Genomic DNA, 13854 nt, shown 5'->3' on the forward strand with positions numbered 1-13854 from the left:
ATACAGTTTGTTTGGTTTTATATAACAAATAATCAACTGACTTTCAACATTTGAAATATTTTTAGGTCAAAGTCCACTCTTTATTTTCCACATTAAACAATGTTATTCTAGAAGAAGGCAAAAAGTATTCTGAAGGATTAGTATTCTCGCAGGATTTGAAGTTTGACGATGAAGTTCTGAAGATGGAGCCCAGGATTAAGCCCCGCCCAAAACTCATTAGTTTGGATGAGAAGACAATAATTTCCCTTGCTAGGACTAATATTTATAGCCATATTGTGGTGAGTATTGTAAGGATAAAATTGGAAGGGAAACCTGAATTTAGAATTTGAATTTGAATCTAGTATGTGGAGTCTAAAGTTACTACCTGATGTTGTTAGAAATTGTGTAATTGTCTTGAAAAGTACCCAGTCCTCTCTTTGTATGAAGACTAGACCAGTGTTCTAAAGTAGTAATCAAGTGTGAAACACATGTGTAGTTTTAAGTTCTCTTAAATCACTTACATTTTCTTAAATTACTTTTTTGCCACAATTTTGTTCAGGTAAAACTCATCTTGATGATACACTTTATGTAACCCAAATATGTAAAGTATTTCAACATGCAGTTGAATATGAAAACGTATTATGGAGAAATATTAGTATTAAGTCTTAATTTTGGACTGTATTTTCTGCCAATCGCATGTCTTAATTCAGTCTAGCCATGGGTTGGGAGTTCAGTAGCTCTTGACGTGAAGTGGCTTTCCAGTAAGCAATTTTATTCTGAATGATCAGTAATCTCTCTTTAAATGATTTAGGTAAAAGCAAAAAGTTTTGAATCGGTTTCTATGATTAATCAGCCAGCATATGACAGCTTTATCTTTACAGATGTACGAGCAGAATGTGAGTTACTAATTAAAGCAATATTGTACACGAAACAAACTCTATGTGAGATAGTAACCTATTTGCACTTCTGACTTTGAGAACTATCATGTTCAGATGTGCCGCTACCATGATTTCCAAACTACCTTCACGTCTGACCTACTGTACTGTCCTATCTTTGTAACCAGGACTTCTATACTCTGCAGTAACAATTCTGAAACTCCAGAAAGTGTACACTTTGTATCCTACTCCAGAAAGTATGGCACATTGTAGTCTGCTAATGGACTTACAACTAAATAAAATTCAGGGCAGGAAAGATGGCTCAGCCAGTAAAGTGCTTACCACCAAGCCCCATGACTTGTATTTGACCTAGAACCTTCTGTAAGTTGTCCTCTGAGTGCCACACGTGTGCCATGACACATACATACACATATAAATAACAGCGTGGTTGGAAAGAGAACCCAGAGATGCAACAAAGGCCTGCCCATGTTGGCTCCACTCAGCTTAGTCTGATCTTCTCAATATGCAAGTCTGACAATATTAGTTCCACGCCACCTCAAACACTCCGGCTTAAAACCCTCAATGTGTTCACACTACTGTACGGTACCCCCAAAGTGTTTAACTTGGCCTGTAAGTTGTTGCATGGCCTGATCCATTATCTACTTTTCTACACTCTTTCCATTTTACCTTCCTGTCAGGTCTGCTCTGCCCCATGTGTATTTCTTAAATGTGATATGCTCTCAGCTTACACAAGGTCTCCTCCCACAACCCTCCCCTCCCGGTTAAGCCCTGCTTCTCTTGGAGCTCAACTTAAACACTAAGGACTTCCTTTATCTCTGAGCCCATGCTATACTTCTTTGTTCTATGTTCCATGCCTTTCCTAGAGGGTGAGGAGGTGTGCAGGTGAGGAGACTCTGACCATTCCTAGTCATCTGTGCTTCCAGAGCCAGGAGAACAGTGTGAGGTTGAGTAGGATGCTTTGGGCATGAGGGCCATGTCGAAGGAACACATTTTAAAACCATAAGGTTTTATGGTTTTAAGCTTACAACAGTTTTCTAATAACTGTTGACATAATTTCTTAGCAAACCAGTGTTATCTTAAAAAATTATAAATCTAGCCCTAGGGTATTTTGAGGAAAGGATGGTTAGCTTCCTCTTAAGCTACCCACAAGAGCTCTATGGACTGCCATTAACCCCACCAATACCTGGCACAGTATGTATACATATATGCTTGTGTGTGTGTCTGTGTGTGTGTGTACACATATAAACCAGAGACACTGGTTGCTTGCTTATGCATGCATACCGTGTGTGTGTGTGTGTGTGTGTGTGTGTGTGTGTGTGTGTGTGTACATATAAACTTGTTTGCTGGAACCTGCAGAAGTGTGTGGATGCACCTTGAGAAACCAGGTTTTTCCCATATAACACTCACTATGTCACTATAGGTACTGTGAGTGCTGAAACATAGATAACGATGCAGAGATTATTTTGATCTTTGAATTTAATTACATGACTTCTGTACCACAATTCTAAATACAAGAAGAAAATCCTAAAGCAACAGAATCCAAAATTGAAAATAAGGGAACTTGATAATTCTATTTCCATAATTTCAGAAAATATATCCTTCAAAGTATTACAAATTTTTGTGTTCATGGAGCTGGATTGCCTCCCTCTACAGAATATTTAAGTCTAGACGAGGTTAAGCATGTCTTAGTTGGTTATCATGACTGACAGAGGCTTCATGGCACCATCATCCACTGTGGTGTCAAAGCACAGAATGGTATGACAGACACGCTCCTCGAAGTTAACGTGTTGGGAAAGTATTTTCAACTACAGTGCTAAGAGGGATCCATTTTCACAATAAATCTTAGTAATAAGATGAGTTTGAAAAGATGAGTGTAGCTGACTAGACCGAGCCCCTTCAGCATGTTTCTTTAAACTTAAAGGGATTAAATAAAAACCAGAAAAACAGCCACAGAAAGTGGGAGTTGTAAATAACATAGGAAACAGGAGTGAGGGAGACCTGGTAGCACTTGTCCTTAATTAATTAATTTGACTGCTTTGATTGACACTTATAACCAACATGGGCTTTTTCACTTTAAATTTGACTATACTTCATAAAACCAGCAATTTCTAGGGTCACTAGTAAGAGTTCTCATTATCGTAGTAAGACTGTATAGACAATTTCTCCTTTCTGTCCTTTTTGCACATGTGCCAGTACAATAAATGAACTTCAGAGTGCAGTGCATCTCTTATTTTCTTTTTAATCTAATAATTTTATTAGAAATTAGAAAACTAAATGATATTTACAAAAATAAAATGAAATATACCCTTACAACTTATAGCACTGAATTCTATATTCTCTTATAGACAGCCAAGTGTCGACCTGGCTAGTTTGTTTGTTTGTTTGTTTGTTTGTTTGTTTACCTGCCTATAATCGGTTACTTACTCTAGTTGGATTTCTATTGTTTTGACAAACATTATAACCCAAAGCAATCTGGGGAGGAAGGGTTAGTTTCCACTTACAGCTTTACTAACGTCATCCTGCATGACCTGGGCTGATTCCGAGACAACGGGGGAGCACTGTTTACTGGCTCCATGACCCACATAGCCTGCTTGCTTATACCAACCAGAACCCAGGGTGGCCTCCCCTGCCCGGAAGTGAAGTGGACCCTCCTACATCAATAATTAATAAAAAAAATTCTTCATGGACTTGTCCACAGGCAATCTGATGGAGACATTTTTCTCAACTGAGGTTTCTCTTTCCAGATAATTCTAGCTAGTGTCAAGTTGACAAAGCTGACCTGGGCAGTACTGAAAATGGATAATTATTTTCCCCACTTCAACATCACTCTAGTTTCGGGAACAGAGGTACAAGCAAGTGTAGGAAGATTGGAATCCTGGGCGAGCTTTATAGAGATGAATTTTGTGTGCACTTTTTTTAAGGATATGAGAAATGCATTGCCTATAGCTCTTAGAGAAAATACTCTTTCTTATAGAAATATAGCTTCAAAAGATACTAGCATCTTGTGGGAACACTGAGATCTTCAGTCTGACTCAAATACAGGGTTGTGATGGTGGGAGACACACATGTATGTTGGAATGTAAGGAAGATACAGGAAGCTAATGCAGGAAAATTAGGAGGTTGGAGCCACATAAGGATGAGTTTTAGAAGCCAAGTTCAGAAGATTTGCATTTTCAAGGAAGAGAATCTTACCATGGCTGAAAGCTGAAGTCACTCCACAATGCCACAATGCAGCAGTCAGGCTGGTGGTGTGAAGATCCAGCGGGAACTGCTGCAGGGGGTCCACGAGGAGTTAGTCAGTGTGACACACTGGTGTGGGTGCAGGATTGCATAGCTGGCATGAGAAATACTTCTAGAGTCATATATATGGAAAGAAGGAAAGGGGTGTTCAACAAATACTGAATCTCAGAAGCCACAGGCTTAAGGAGAAGACAATGACTTTCATTTCAGATTATCCATATTCATATTAAATATGATGCATCTGTACAACCTATCAGTGAATATCAGTGCATTATCTAGCCTTTCGTAGCAGTTTTAGCCAATCTTGAATATGATGAGAAACTCAGTTGTCTCTCCCTGCGAGGAGCTCAGTTGTATTCACACCAATAAGATGACTGCAGTGTGTGACCATGGCTGACAGTAGAAAGCTGAAGTCACTCCACAATGCCACTTGTGCTCAGCTAGTTGTACTGTTTTCTTGTGCTGGTATTTACCTCCTAGTGTACCCACAAGTGCCTCTCTTTCACTCGATACCATTCAGAACATCATGAGCACTTCTGAGTACAAAACTGAAACAGTGTTCATCTTGTGTGTGAGCGGATGACAGGAACAGGGAGTGTCTGGGCCAGCGTGGGATGTAGGTGTGGCCTTAGATGCCCCCTCATCTCCCTCTTTGACATTCTGTCCTCCTGTTTCAAGACTCTCAGATTTTCTTCCTTGGTCCAGTGGCTCAGTCGAGGGAGACACTTCCACTTCTTTCCCGTGTGGTTTTCTGCCTCATGTCTGAAACCGTGAGAGCCTCATTGTTTACTGTCTAACCTGAGAAACAGACCTTCCCTAATAAATACCCTAACCAGCATATTTATTCACTAAAGAAGAATTGCTAATTATTAACAAACTTAGACCAAATAGGAAGTCATGTTAGTCACATACCAGATGCATCTGTGCTGTTACATACTATTATTAAATTTCAACATCTTGTATCAGTGATATTTACTTACTCTACTAGCATTCTCTGAATGTTATTCATAACCACCATGTTCTCATTTTTGTAGATGATTTAATTATTCTACACTTGATCTTAACCAAAAGGCCAAGAACCATTGATAATTATGTTAAATATGTTAGACAGTATCACCTAGACTGTGTCACAGAAAGTAACGTATGTTGTTTTTCAATTCACATTTTATTTTGCTTCCAGAATCTGAATCTACATGGGAATAGCTTGAGTAAACTGAGAGATCTTTCCAAGTTAACTGGGCTTCGAAAACTGAACATTAGCTTTAACGAGTTTACTTGCTTAGATGATGTCTACCACTTGGTAAGAGCTGCTCTTTTGAAACGGAAATGCAAAATCAGCCTCATAGAAGCAGGAGGACAGTCTGGGCCTTGGGGGAGAGGGAATGTTGGTCAGAGGAAAGAAGTGTTCATTTATGAGATGTCCATGTTGTGGGGTCTAATGCACAGCATAGTCAGATGGCCTCATTACCTATTTTATTACTTACGATAAAATAACATTAAGATACTTTAACAGAAACAGTACAAATGTATGAGTTGAGGCACTCTTAGGAGAGTGGGCTTACAGGCAGCCAATGCAGAAAGAGGGGAGTTTGCTACTGAGAGCCTCCTCTGCCCCTCCCCTCTATCCTGTCTCTGCACTGTCCCCGGTCATGCTGTCACCTAAGTTGTAGTCACACCCATGTTGCACACACTGTTGTAGTCACTTGGCTATGTCGTTTTAAGAGGAGCATTTTTTGCTTGCAGCAGTCAGGGTCTCTACCATGAGGCCATGCACCTCTACAAAAAAAATTATAAAATAAAATTAAATTTCTGTCTCTAAGGATATACACTGTAATTGAAGCCATTTCAACACTATAACTAGGTATAAAGTCATGTATATTTTTTGTGTGTGGGTAACAAGTTGTCTTACAAGTTGCTGTTTGCCTGCCCTTTTGTGCAAACAAGACCCCACAGCTCTGTGTTCAGAGAGATGAGGAAGCTTACGCTGTAGTCTTTAAGAAGTGCATGTTTGACGGTGCTCCCCCATTGTCAAAGCCATAATCTAATCGCATATCCACAATCCTATCTTCTCCCAAGTTTAACACAGCCAAGCCTGACCTGAGAATTTGCAGTGACCCAGTGTGTTACCTGTATGGCAGAGTGATTGTTGTATGGGCTCTCTGTGTGCGTTATAAGGAAACATGTGACATGTTTAAAGAAGTGGGGGAAGCCTATGGTAGCCGCAAACCCCGAGTTAGCATTCCCCTGTTTGTATGCGCTGCAGTACAACCTAGAGTATCTGGACGCCAGCCATAACCATGTGATAACCCTGGAGGGCTTCCGAGGCCTGATGAAGCTGAAGCATTTAGACTTGAGCTGGAATCAGCTCAAGAAGACAGGCGAAGAGATCAACGTGCTGTGCAAACACACCACCAGCCTCCTCACCCTGGACATCCAGCACAACCCCTGGCAGAAGGTATGTAGCAGGCACCACTAGAAAAGCAGACACTCTGAGTTCAGAGCCAGTCTCCCTGCTTCACTGGTCAATCCTAGCCGGAAATAGACAAGCCACACCTATCCCTGTGCTTCCTTCAAAATCCTGTATAAGTGTGTTCAGAGTGCTGATCTAGTGGATGGAATGTCATGTATGAAAAGGCTGTGCTGTCATGCCAGATACCTTGTAACCCGTGACAGTGTGAATGCCATTATTGCTCTAAGAGTCATTGAAGTCACTGTCATTTACAAATTTCCAGAGAATTCAAAAGTGCTAGACTGTTTTTATAATGACACAGGGAGCCAAGAATAATCTGATATGGTAAGGGAAACACACTGGTAAGAAGGGATCAGCATTTTACAATGTGCCCTAAACTCTGAATAATAAATATATAGGTTTACTATGCAGTTTCCATTATTTATTCTCTTTAAAATGTAAAAATCATATCTCTTCATAAATTTAAGTTAGAAAATCATATTGTTATAGAAGGAAATTTGAATGTTATTTTTATTATTGTTCATGTTATATCTTTAAGGCTATCACTAAGTATTTTAAATGTACCCAAATCTATAATTTTAAGAATCTTTTTATTGCTTCTAAAATATATACAGAGCCAGACACTGCACTTGAGAGGCAGAAGCAAGAGGGTTGTGAGTTCAAGGCCAGCATAGGTTCTGTAGGGAGACCACACTCCACAAATAAATAACTAAATGATGCTTGTAAGGTTATGTTTAGTGTTTTAAAAGTACTAGTAAAATGACTGGTTCTATTAAGTGGACTGTATTACTGAATTTCTAACACTGAATTTAAGCTAGGTAAAACAATAGTGTTCTGTTCTGTTCTGTTCTGTTTTGTTCTGTTACCAAAGCAGACTTCTCCAATGGCCACTATCTCCCTGTAGTCAAGTTGGACTTCAACTTGCTGAGTTCAGCTCAGAGCTCCCTGGCTTACTGCCCACTCAATAAGCATGAGTCTCCACTGTGGTTCCCATCATCCTTTTCACCAGACACTTTCCAACAGCTCCTGGGATCTCCCACCCAGAGCAGTAAACTCACATCCTGAAAATGGAACAGATTTATCCATACATAATTTAATTCCAACTATTATTTAAAGAATGAAATTAAGTCTTTAGTTTTAGAAGCTAAGTAGTTTTAGAAGAGGGATATACAGTTTTCAATTATATGGAAAGGAAGTGTTACTTTCCCATGCCATGATACATGTGGTGTCTAATGAAAATGAACTTTTTGATATTTTTTCCCAAGCCAGCCACATTGAGGCTGAGTGTTATTGGCAGACTAAAGACTCTTACGCACTTAGACGGACTCCTCATCTCTGAAGAAGAAACCAGAGCAGCTCTGAAATTCATTAGTGGAACAAAGATTACTCAGGTTAGCATCAGTAGGTAACTCTTCCCTGTGTCGGGTGGGACATACAAATAACACATTCTGGCTTATTATTCTCTCCTAGCATATTGATAAAAATCGACATATACTGATGCTATCACTTGACAGTTTTCCTACATCAATGTGCCTCCCATACCCTTCCCCCATAAATGGCAGCGGGCTTTATGAATTATCTTGGATCAGCCCCAAATGACAGCCCCTCCCCCAATATCTTTAGGGTAATTACTGTCTAATCACATGAACTTACTGAGTCTTTTCTAGAGGCTACATGAAAATAAGCAGTATTTATGTATGCAGTAAGCTGAGGACGCTATGAGAGAGCATTAGTACACATTCTACTTAGTATCAGTCTTATGTGTAACCTGCTAAAAACAAGCTAACCTGTTAGCCTGCAGGATAGAGATACATACATTACAGAGAGAGAATCCTGCACTTTGGATGTGGACAACCAACTGAGGGAAAACAAAACAATGAAGGGGGTTGGAAAGCATTTTACTGGGTAGGATATCGGAAGAGCCAGCTAATTCAGAAAATGATTCTTTACCATACTAACATTCAAAAACCAAGGTTCAAACACAATGATTTGCCAATTAATACAGATTGCCAAAAAGTTTGTTGCAGCCAGAATATGAAACAGCAACTATAATTGTTACAATTGTTTTGGAAATTTTATTTGACTTCCTACCTCTCTGTTCACTCCCTCTCCTCCCTTCCTTGCCCTCCCCAACAAACTTCTGTAACTTTGTATTCTCTGAAGAAACCCTGAGTATGCCCAGGAGTCATGCCCAAGAGCACGAGGGTATCACAGGGGGAGTGCTCGATAGCCTTGGGCTCAGCAACAGTACTCACGGTCGGCAGAGTCATTAAGCGAAATCTGTACAAGGCCAGGGATGTAGCTCAGTTAGTGCTTGTCTGCCATGCAAAAGGCATTGGGTTCAATTCTCAGCAGCCCACGAACCAGGCGTGGTGTGCACATCTGTATCTGGTATGCTTGGGAGGGGAAGGCAGTGGACTCAGAAATTTGCCATCCTAAGCCACATAGGAGGTTCAAGGATGTTCTGTGCTACATGAGACTTTGTCTAGAAAAGGGAAGGAGCAGGGAGAGAGAGAGACAGAGGGGGTTTACACACCACTGACTACAGATAACCCAGCTCAGTGTTGCAGCACAGACGAACTGCAGAGTGTTGAGGAGCAAGTAAGTGCAATGCACAGTTTGGTTTCCAAAAAATTCAAACACTGTAGGGCTTAATGATGCGTTGTGTCTGAGGAGAGAGAGAAAGGAGTGGATGGTAGACAAACATGCAGGAGGGATCCTATCTAAGGGGAGATGCGGGGAGCCCTTGGACTGGGACCCAAGGGGCCTGCAGGACAGTGGTACTGTTCTAGATCATGTGTGGTCTCATGGGAGCATTATATGGATGTTCATAGTATAAACATTCTTAAAGCTGTGGGTAGGAAAACAAGACAAACTGAAAATTAAAATTTATCTGGATATGGAGAATATTTTAAGGGAAAGGGAAGGTTTTAAAATCATTAATTGGGCTATTCACCTTCTGTGGGAAATAAAACTTTTTAGCTGTGTATAAATGAACATCATTATGCTGTCCCTTTTATTCATTTTGTTTTTTTTTATTAGTTAACTCTCTTACAGCATTCTAGCTCTAAAGAGGAAAGACCTCGGATGCTCAGTATATGGCCTTCTGCCAAAATTCTGACCCAGATTTCAAAGTTAGGACCCCACTTTCATCTGACTGGGAACTGGTACTTGAAGGTAATGACTCATTCATTAAAACTTGTGTCAGCTTACATTAATCTCTGTATTAAACATTGGTGTGAACCATGAAGAGGACACAGATAGATAAGAAACAGAAACACAAAGAGATAAAATGGGAAAAGAAGACTTAAGATGTACTTCCTTGGCAAATCTCAAGTATATTATACAGTGTTTCCAACTGTAGTCATAATATTATACGTTAGCCCCTCAGAACTCACTGTTCTTGAAAAGTTAAAACTTAGTGCCCTTTGACTCCATTTCCCTGCCCTCCCATCTCCATCGCCAGAAACTACCAATCTCCTCTCTGTCTCTGCGAGTTTAGTTACTTAGAGTCCACGTCTCATAGAGATCACGGCCTTTAATTTATAATGCATGGCTATCAAATTAAATAATATACTCTAAATATCATTGTAAATGGTAAATTATGCTTCAATAAAGTTGAGAAAACATATAAGGCAATTTATGGTTTTTAAAGTAATAAATGTACCATTGTTGTTGATGTTTAAAAACATGAAACGACAAGACCAAGTTCCAGAATGGTGTCGCAGGGACTCCTCTTCAGCTATGGTTATTACGGAATTGGAGACGTAGAATGAAGGGTATAAAGTGAAGAGTAGACTTTGATACTAAGTTTAGCCAACTTAATGCTCCGAGCCAGAGATCAAGTCAGCATCCTGATGGCAAGGGAGTAGAAATTTCTGCAAGAGAATCTGGGAATTAATTATTGAGGCCTCAGCCAGGGACAAGTCACAGCCTCAATGGCTTCTTGCTGCACAAGGTCACCTGACCATATCAGAGTCCTCTCTAATGCAGACTTGAACGATACCAGTGAAGCTAACAGAACCCTTGAAAATGGGAAACATTGGTGGCATTTTTCTCGTATAATATAGGTTATTATTGTGCTGCAGTGCAGGCTCAATGGTAGTCCCAAATCCTGGAATCAGAGTGATGCTTTAAATATGTTCCAAGTGGGGCTGAGATGGCCAGATTTTTATAACCACCACTAACAATGAGCCAGGCTAGGAATGAGTGTGCCCTGAAGCAAAGTGACTCTGCAGCTGAGGCTGTCCCCAAAGGGACTGACAGCTCTACCAGGAGCTGTCCCAGTAGTTGCAGTGACTGACCCAACTGGCACACCACTGTGCCCAGATCACAACAACCTCCCTAAATCCCATTAGAATCCTGTCGTGCTTTTACTTCATTGTAATCTAAGACTTTTCCACATCATTAGCTCCTGAAGGAATTCTAGCATTTACGTATCACATTTGGATTGTTTTTGTTAGCTTTTTAAAATCTAATAACTTTGAATTTGTTTGCAAGATTCAGAAGTAACATGTAATATAAATTATTGTATAGATAACTGCCTTAAATTTAGATGGACAACATCTCTTTGAAATCACAAATCTAGAAAAATTGGAGAATTTGAAATGGGCATCGTTCAGCAATAATAACCTCTCCAAAATGGAAGGCCTTGAGTCCTGTGTCAACCTGGAGGAGCTCACATTAGATGGCAACTGCATCTCAAAGATAGAAGGTAAGATGTCACAGCCCCCCACAGCTCACGCAACCAAAGGGGAAGATGTCTAGAGAAGCTTCCGGAAGGCCTGTGTTGGAATCTTCTGCATACCTGTGGACAGGATTGAGCTGAACTGCTAAGCACAGTGAACCCCAGCAGCTGTCAGCCCCCCAGCTCTCCTTTCTCATGCAGGGGATTACCATCAATTTCTACACTCAGTGTGTAGCCATGTAGTCAAAGTGGTCATGAACATTTGTAGCACTGAAGAAATGTATGAGTGAGGCTTCCTTTGGGAAAGAGCCAACAGTCTCCCTTCATTGTGTAAGATGTGGAATTAAGGTGATATTTAGAAATGTGAAGTCAACAGAAGTGAAAATTATACTCACTGGAAATTAGAAAATGAAAAAAAAGTCCTGTAAACATCTTCTATGGCTTCACTTCCAAACCACTTATCTGCTTTCCTAAGATCTCAGTCATAAAGACATGAGTGCATGTTGATGGTTTAAAGTTTAACATCAGATTCTTTGCCAGAGAGTGAATTCTCCTCCCCGCAACAGCTACCCTAGATTCGCCAGATAACATTAGTTTGTGCTTATCTGCAGCTAAAACCCATCATTTACAGAGCGTGCTTTGAGACACACTAAATATTCGGCAGCTGTCTTGGATTCTATCCCGTCCCTTGCTTGATGCCTTTAAAAGAAAGAACTTGAAAGTTTCCTCTTCTGGCCTGCCAAAAACTGTCTCATAGTCTTCCTTCCTAGAAACAGCTGTGCTTAATTCTGTATCCCCTAAGCAGTGCGTTTTCACACGACCCTTTATGGTTGAGGAAAGAAAATGATTGTATCCTTTACCTGTGGCTCTGTGTCACACATTTGACGAAGGTGACTGTGACTCCAAAGTTCTTTCAGCCAGCTGTGTGGTGACTCGCGTCAGTAACCCCGGCGCTCAGCTGTCTGAGACAGGACAACTGTGAGCTGTGAGTCTGAGGCCAGTCTGATCTACATACTGAGACCTTGTCTTTAAACAGAGAAAGAGAAAACTTTCTTTCAACTTCTCTCTCCTGCCTGCATGCTTCTCCACTGTAAACATTAGATCCTGCTGGGAATGGCCAGCCCTCAAATTTCATTCTAAAAACAATTTTAGGCATGTGATGTGATAATTAGGAAAAATGGTTGCCATTAAGACGGCTGAGTCCATAATTTCCAGAGCGTTTACACTTTGGTTTCTAATCTTTAGAGTTAGTTTAATATGAGATCTACTAGCTATTATATTTTTATTTTTATTTTTGAAGGAGAAATTGTTACCTACAAAATGCCTTTCTTTAACATCTAAGAAAAGTGAATCTACTTAGAAATTCAAAATCAAAATTTGATGCATGAGTGGAGCTTTCTACACATGACTCTGTCCTTCTGAAACACAGAGAAAGAAATGATTTACACAAGGAGCATCGGTGCAGTGGCTAGCTTGTTCTGTTTGACACTAACCTGCCATCTGAGTCTCTCCTTGGCTTTGCTGATTTTCTAGGCATCACCAGGCTGACCAAACTAAGCCGCCTCAGCATGAACAACAACCTTCTCACCGGCCTGGAGAAGCACACGTTTGATAACATGCTTCATCTCCACTCCCTCTCTCTCGAGAACAACAGGATCACATCACTGAGCGCTTTACAAAAGACATTCACTCTGATCGAGTTGTACATAAGCAATAACTACATAGCCGTGAACCAAGAGATCTACAACTTAAAGGTGACTGCCTGGGCTCTCAGTTTTCTGCTTTTAATAGCATTTACTGTTTGTTTACACTACAGAAGTCATGCTCACTACACCGAGTTTGTTGAAACAATAAGGAAGAATATCAAATAACAAGGTTTATTGAAATGCATTTGCCCTCATTTTATGTAAATGTACAAATGACAGCATTCTGATACAAGTATGGGGTAACTTTTTATCAGCATACTTAGTGGTGCAAAATCATTTGTTTCATTACGACATTTTCCCGGCACATACAGTTGTTGTGATCATATCCATACCCTTACTGCCCCTACCTCCTGCTCCTCATCCTTTTCCTCTTCCCACCCTCATGGCCTTTGTTTTCACTAGCTCCATATATGAGGGAAATCACACAATATTTGTTTTTCTGAGACTCTCTTATTGTAGTGCATAATTTTAAAAGGACCCACGCTTGTTCTGGCTAGGTGCCAGCATCAGCATCTTGTCCATCCCCCACGGCTAGCTCCAAGTGAACCCCAACAACCACTCTGGTCTCACTCAGTTCCCTCTAGCCCCATGAAAGGAAAACACTAAGAACTTACATTTATACCAGAAACTTACATTCATACCAGCCAGATTTATATTGGTAAATCTCCAACCCCAAAATGCCCGTGCAAAGAAAATACAACTCAGTTAATATATTTATAAGCCGCACACCTAGGTTGGACAGATAAGGCATTACACTACTCTACTGCCCCGCTGTGAAATCCCTAGCTACTTGCAACTCCTCCAGACCACATGGGTCTACTCCATCTTCTACCTCCTCTTCCTCTATCTTCTCCCTCTGTCCTCCTCATCTTTCTC

At 40.4% G+C, this 13854-nt stretch overlaps 1 protein-coding gene across 6 annotated transcripts in view; it reads left to right on the forward strand.

Moving 5' to 3' along the window:
- The window catches only part of Lrrc9 (leucine rich repeat containing 9), an 84869-nt gene that overhangs the window by 37263 nt on the left and 33752 nt on the right, over window positions 1-13854 (forward strand). For 4 of the 6 annotated variants that reach the window (XR_005505472.2, XM_063261711.1, XM_039111997.2 and 1 more), the window contains 7 exons: window positions 66-278; window positions 5296-5415; window positions 6379-6570; window positions 7851-7976; window positions 9628-9762; window positions 11122-11299; window positions 12806-13026. Coding sequence is in view for 3 of the 6 variants with exons in the window: in XM_063261711.1 (XP_063117781.1) it covers window positions 66-278; window positions 5296-5415; window positions 6379-6570; window positions 7851-7976; window positions 9628-9762; window positions 11122-11299; window positions 12806-13026 (1185 nt within the window). In the remaining 3 variants the exon portion in view is untranslated. Of the gene's footprint in view, window positions 1-65; window positions 279-5295; window positions 5416-6378; window positions 6571-7850; window positions 7977-9627; window positions 9763-11121; window positions 11300-12805; window positions 13027-13854 lie in introns of those variants that run through there. The other 2 variants (XR_005505473.2, XR_005505474.2) reach the window with 2 other exon arrangements.

The sequence above is a fragment of the Rattus norvegicus genome, chromosome 6 (genome assembly GCF_036323735.1).
Source record: "Rattus norvegicus strain BN/NHsdMcwi chromosome 6, GRCr8, whole genome shotgun sequence".
NCBI lineage: Eukaryota > Metazoa > Chordata > Mammalia > Rodentia > Muridae > Rattus > Rattus norvegicus.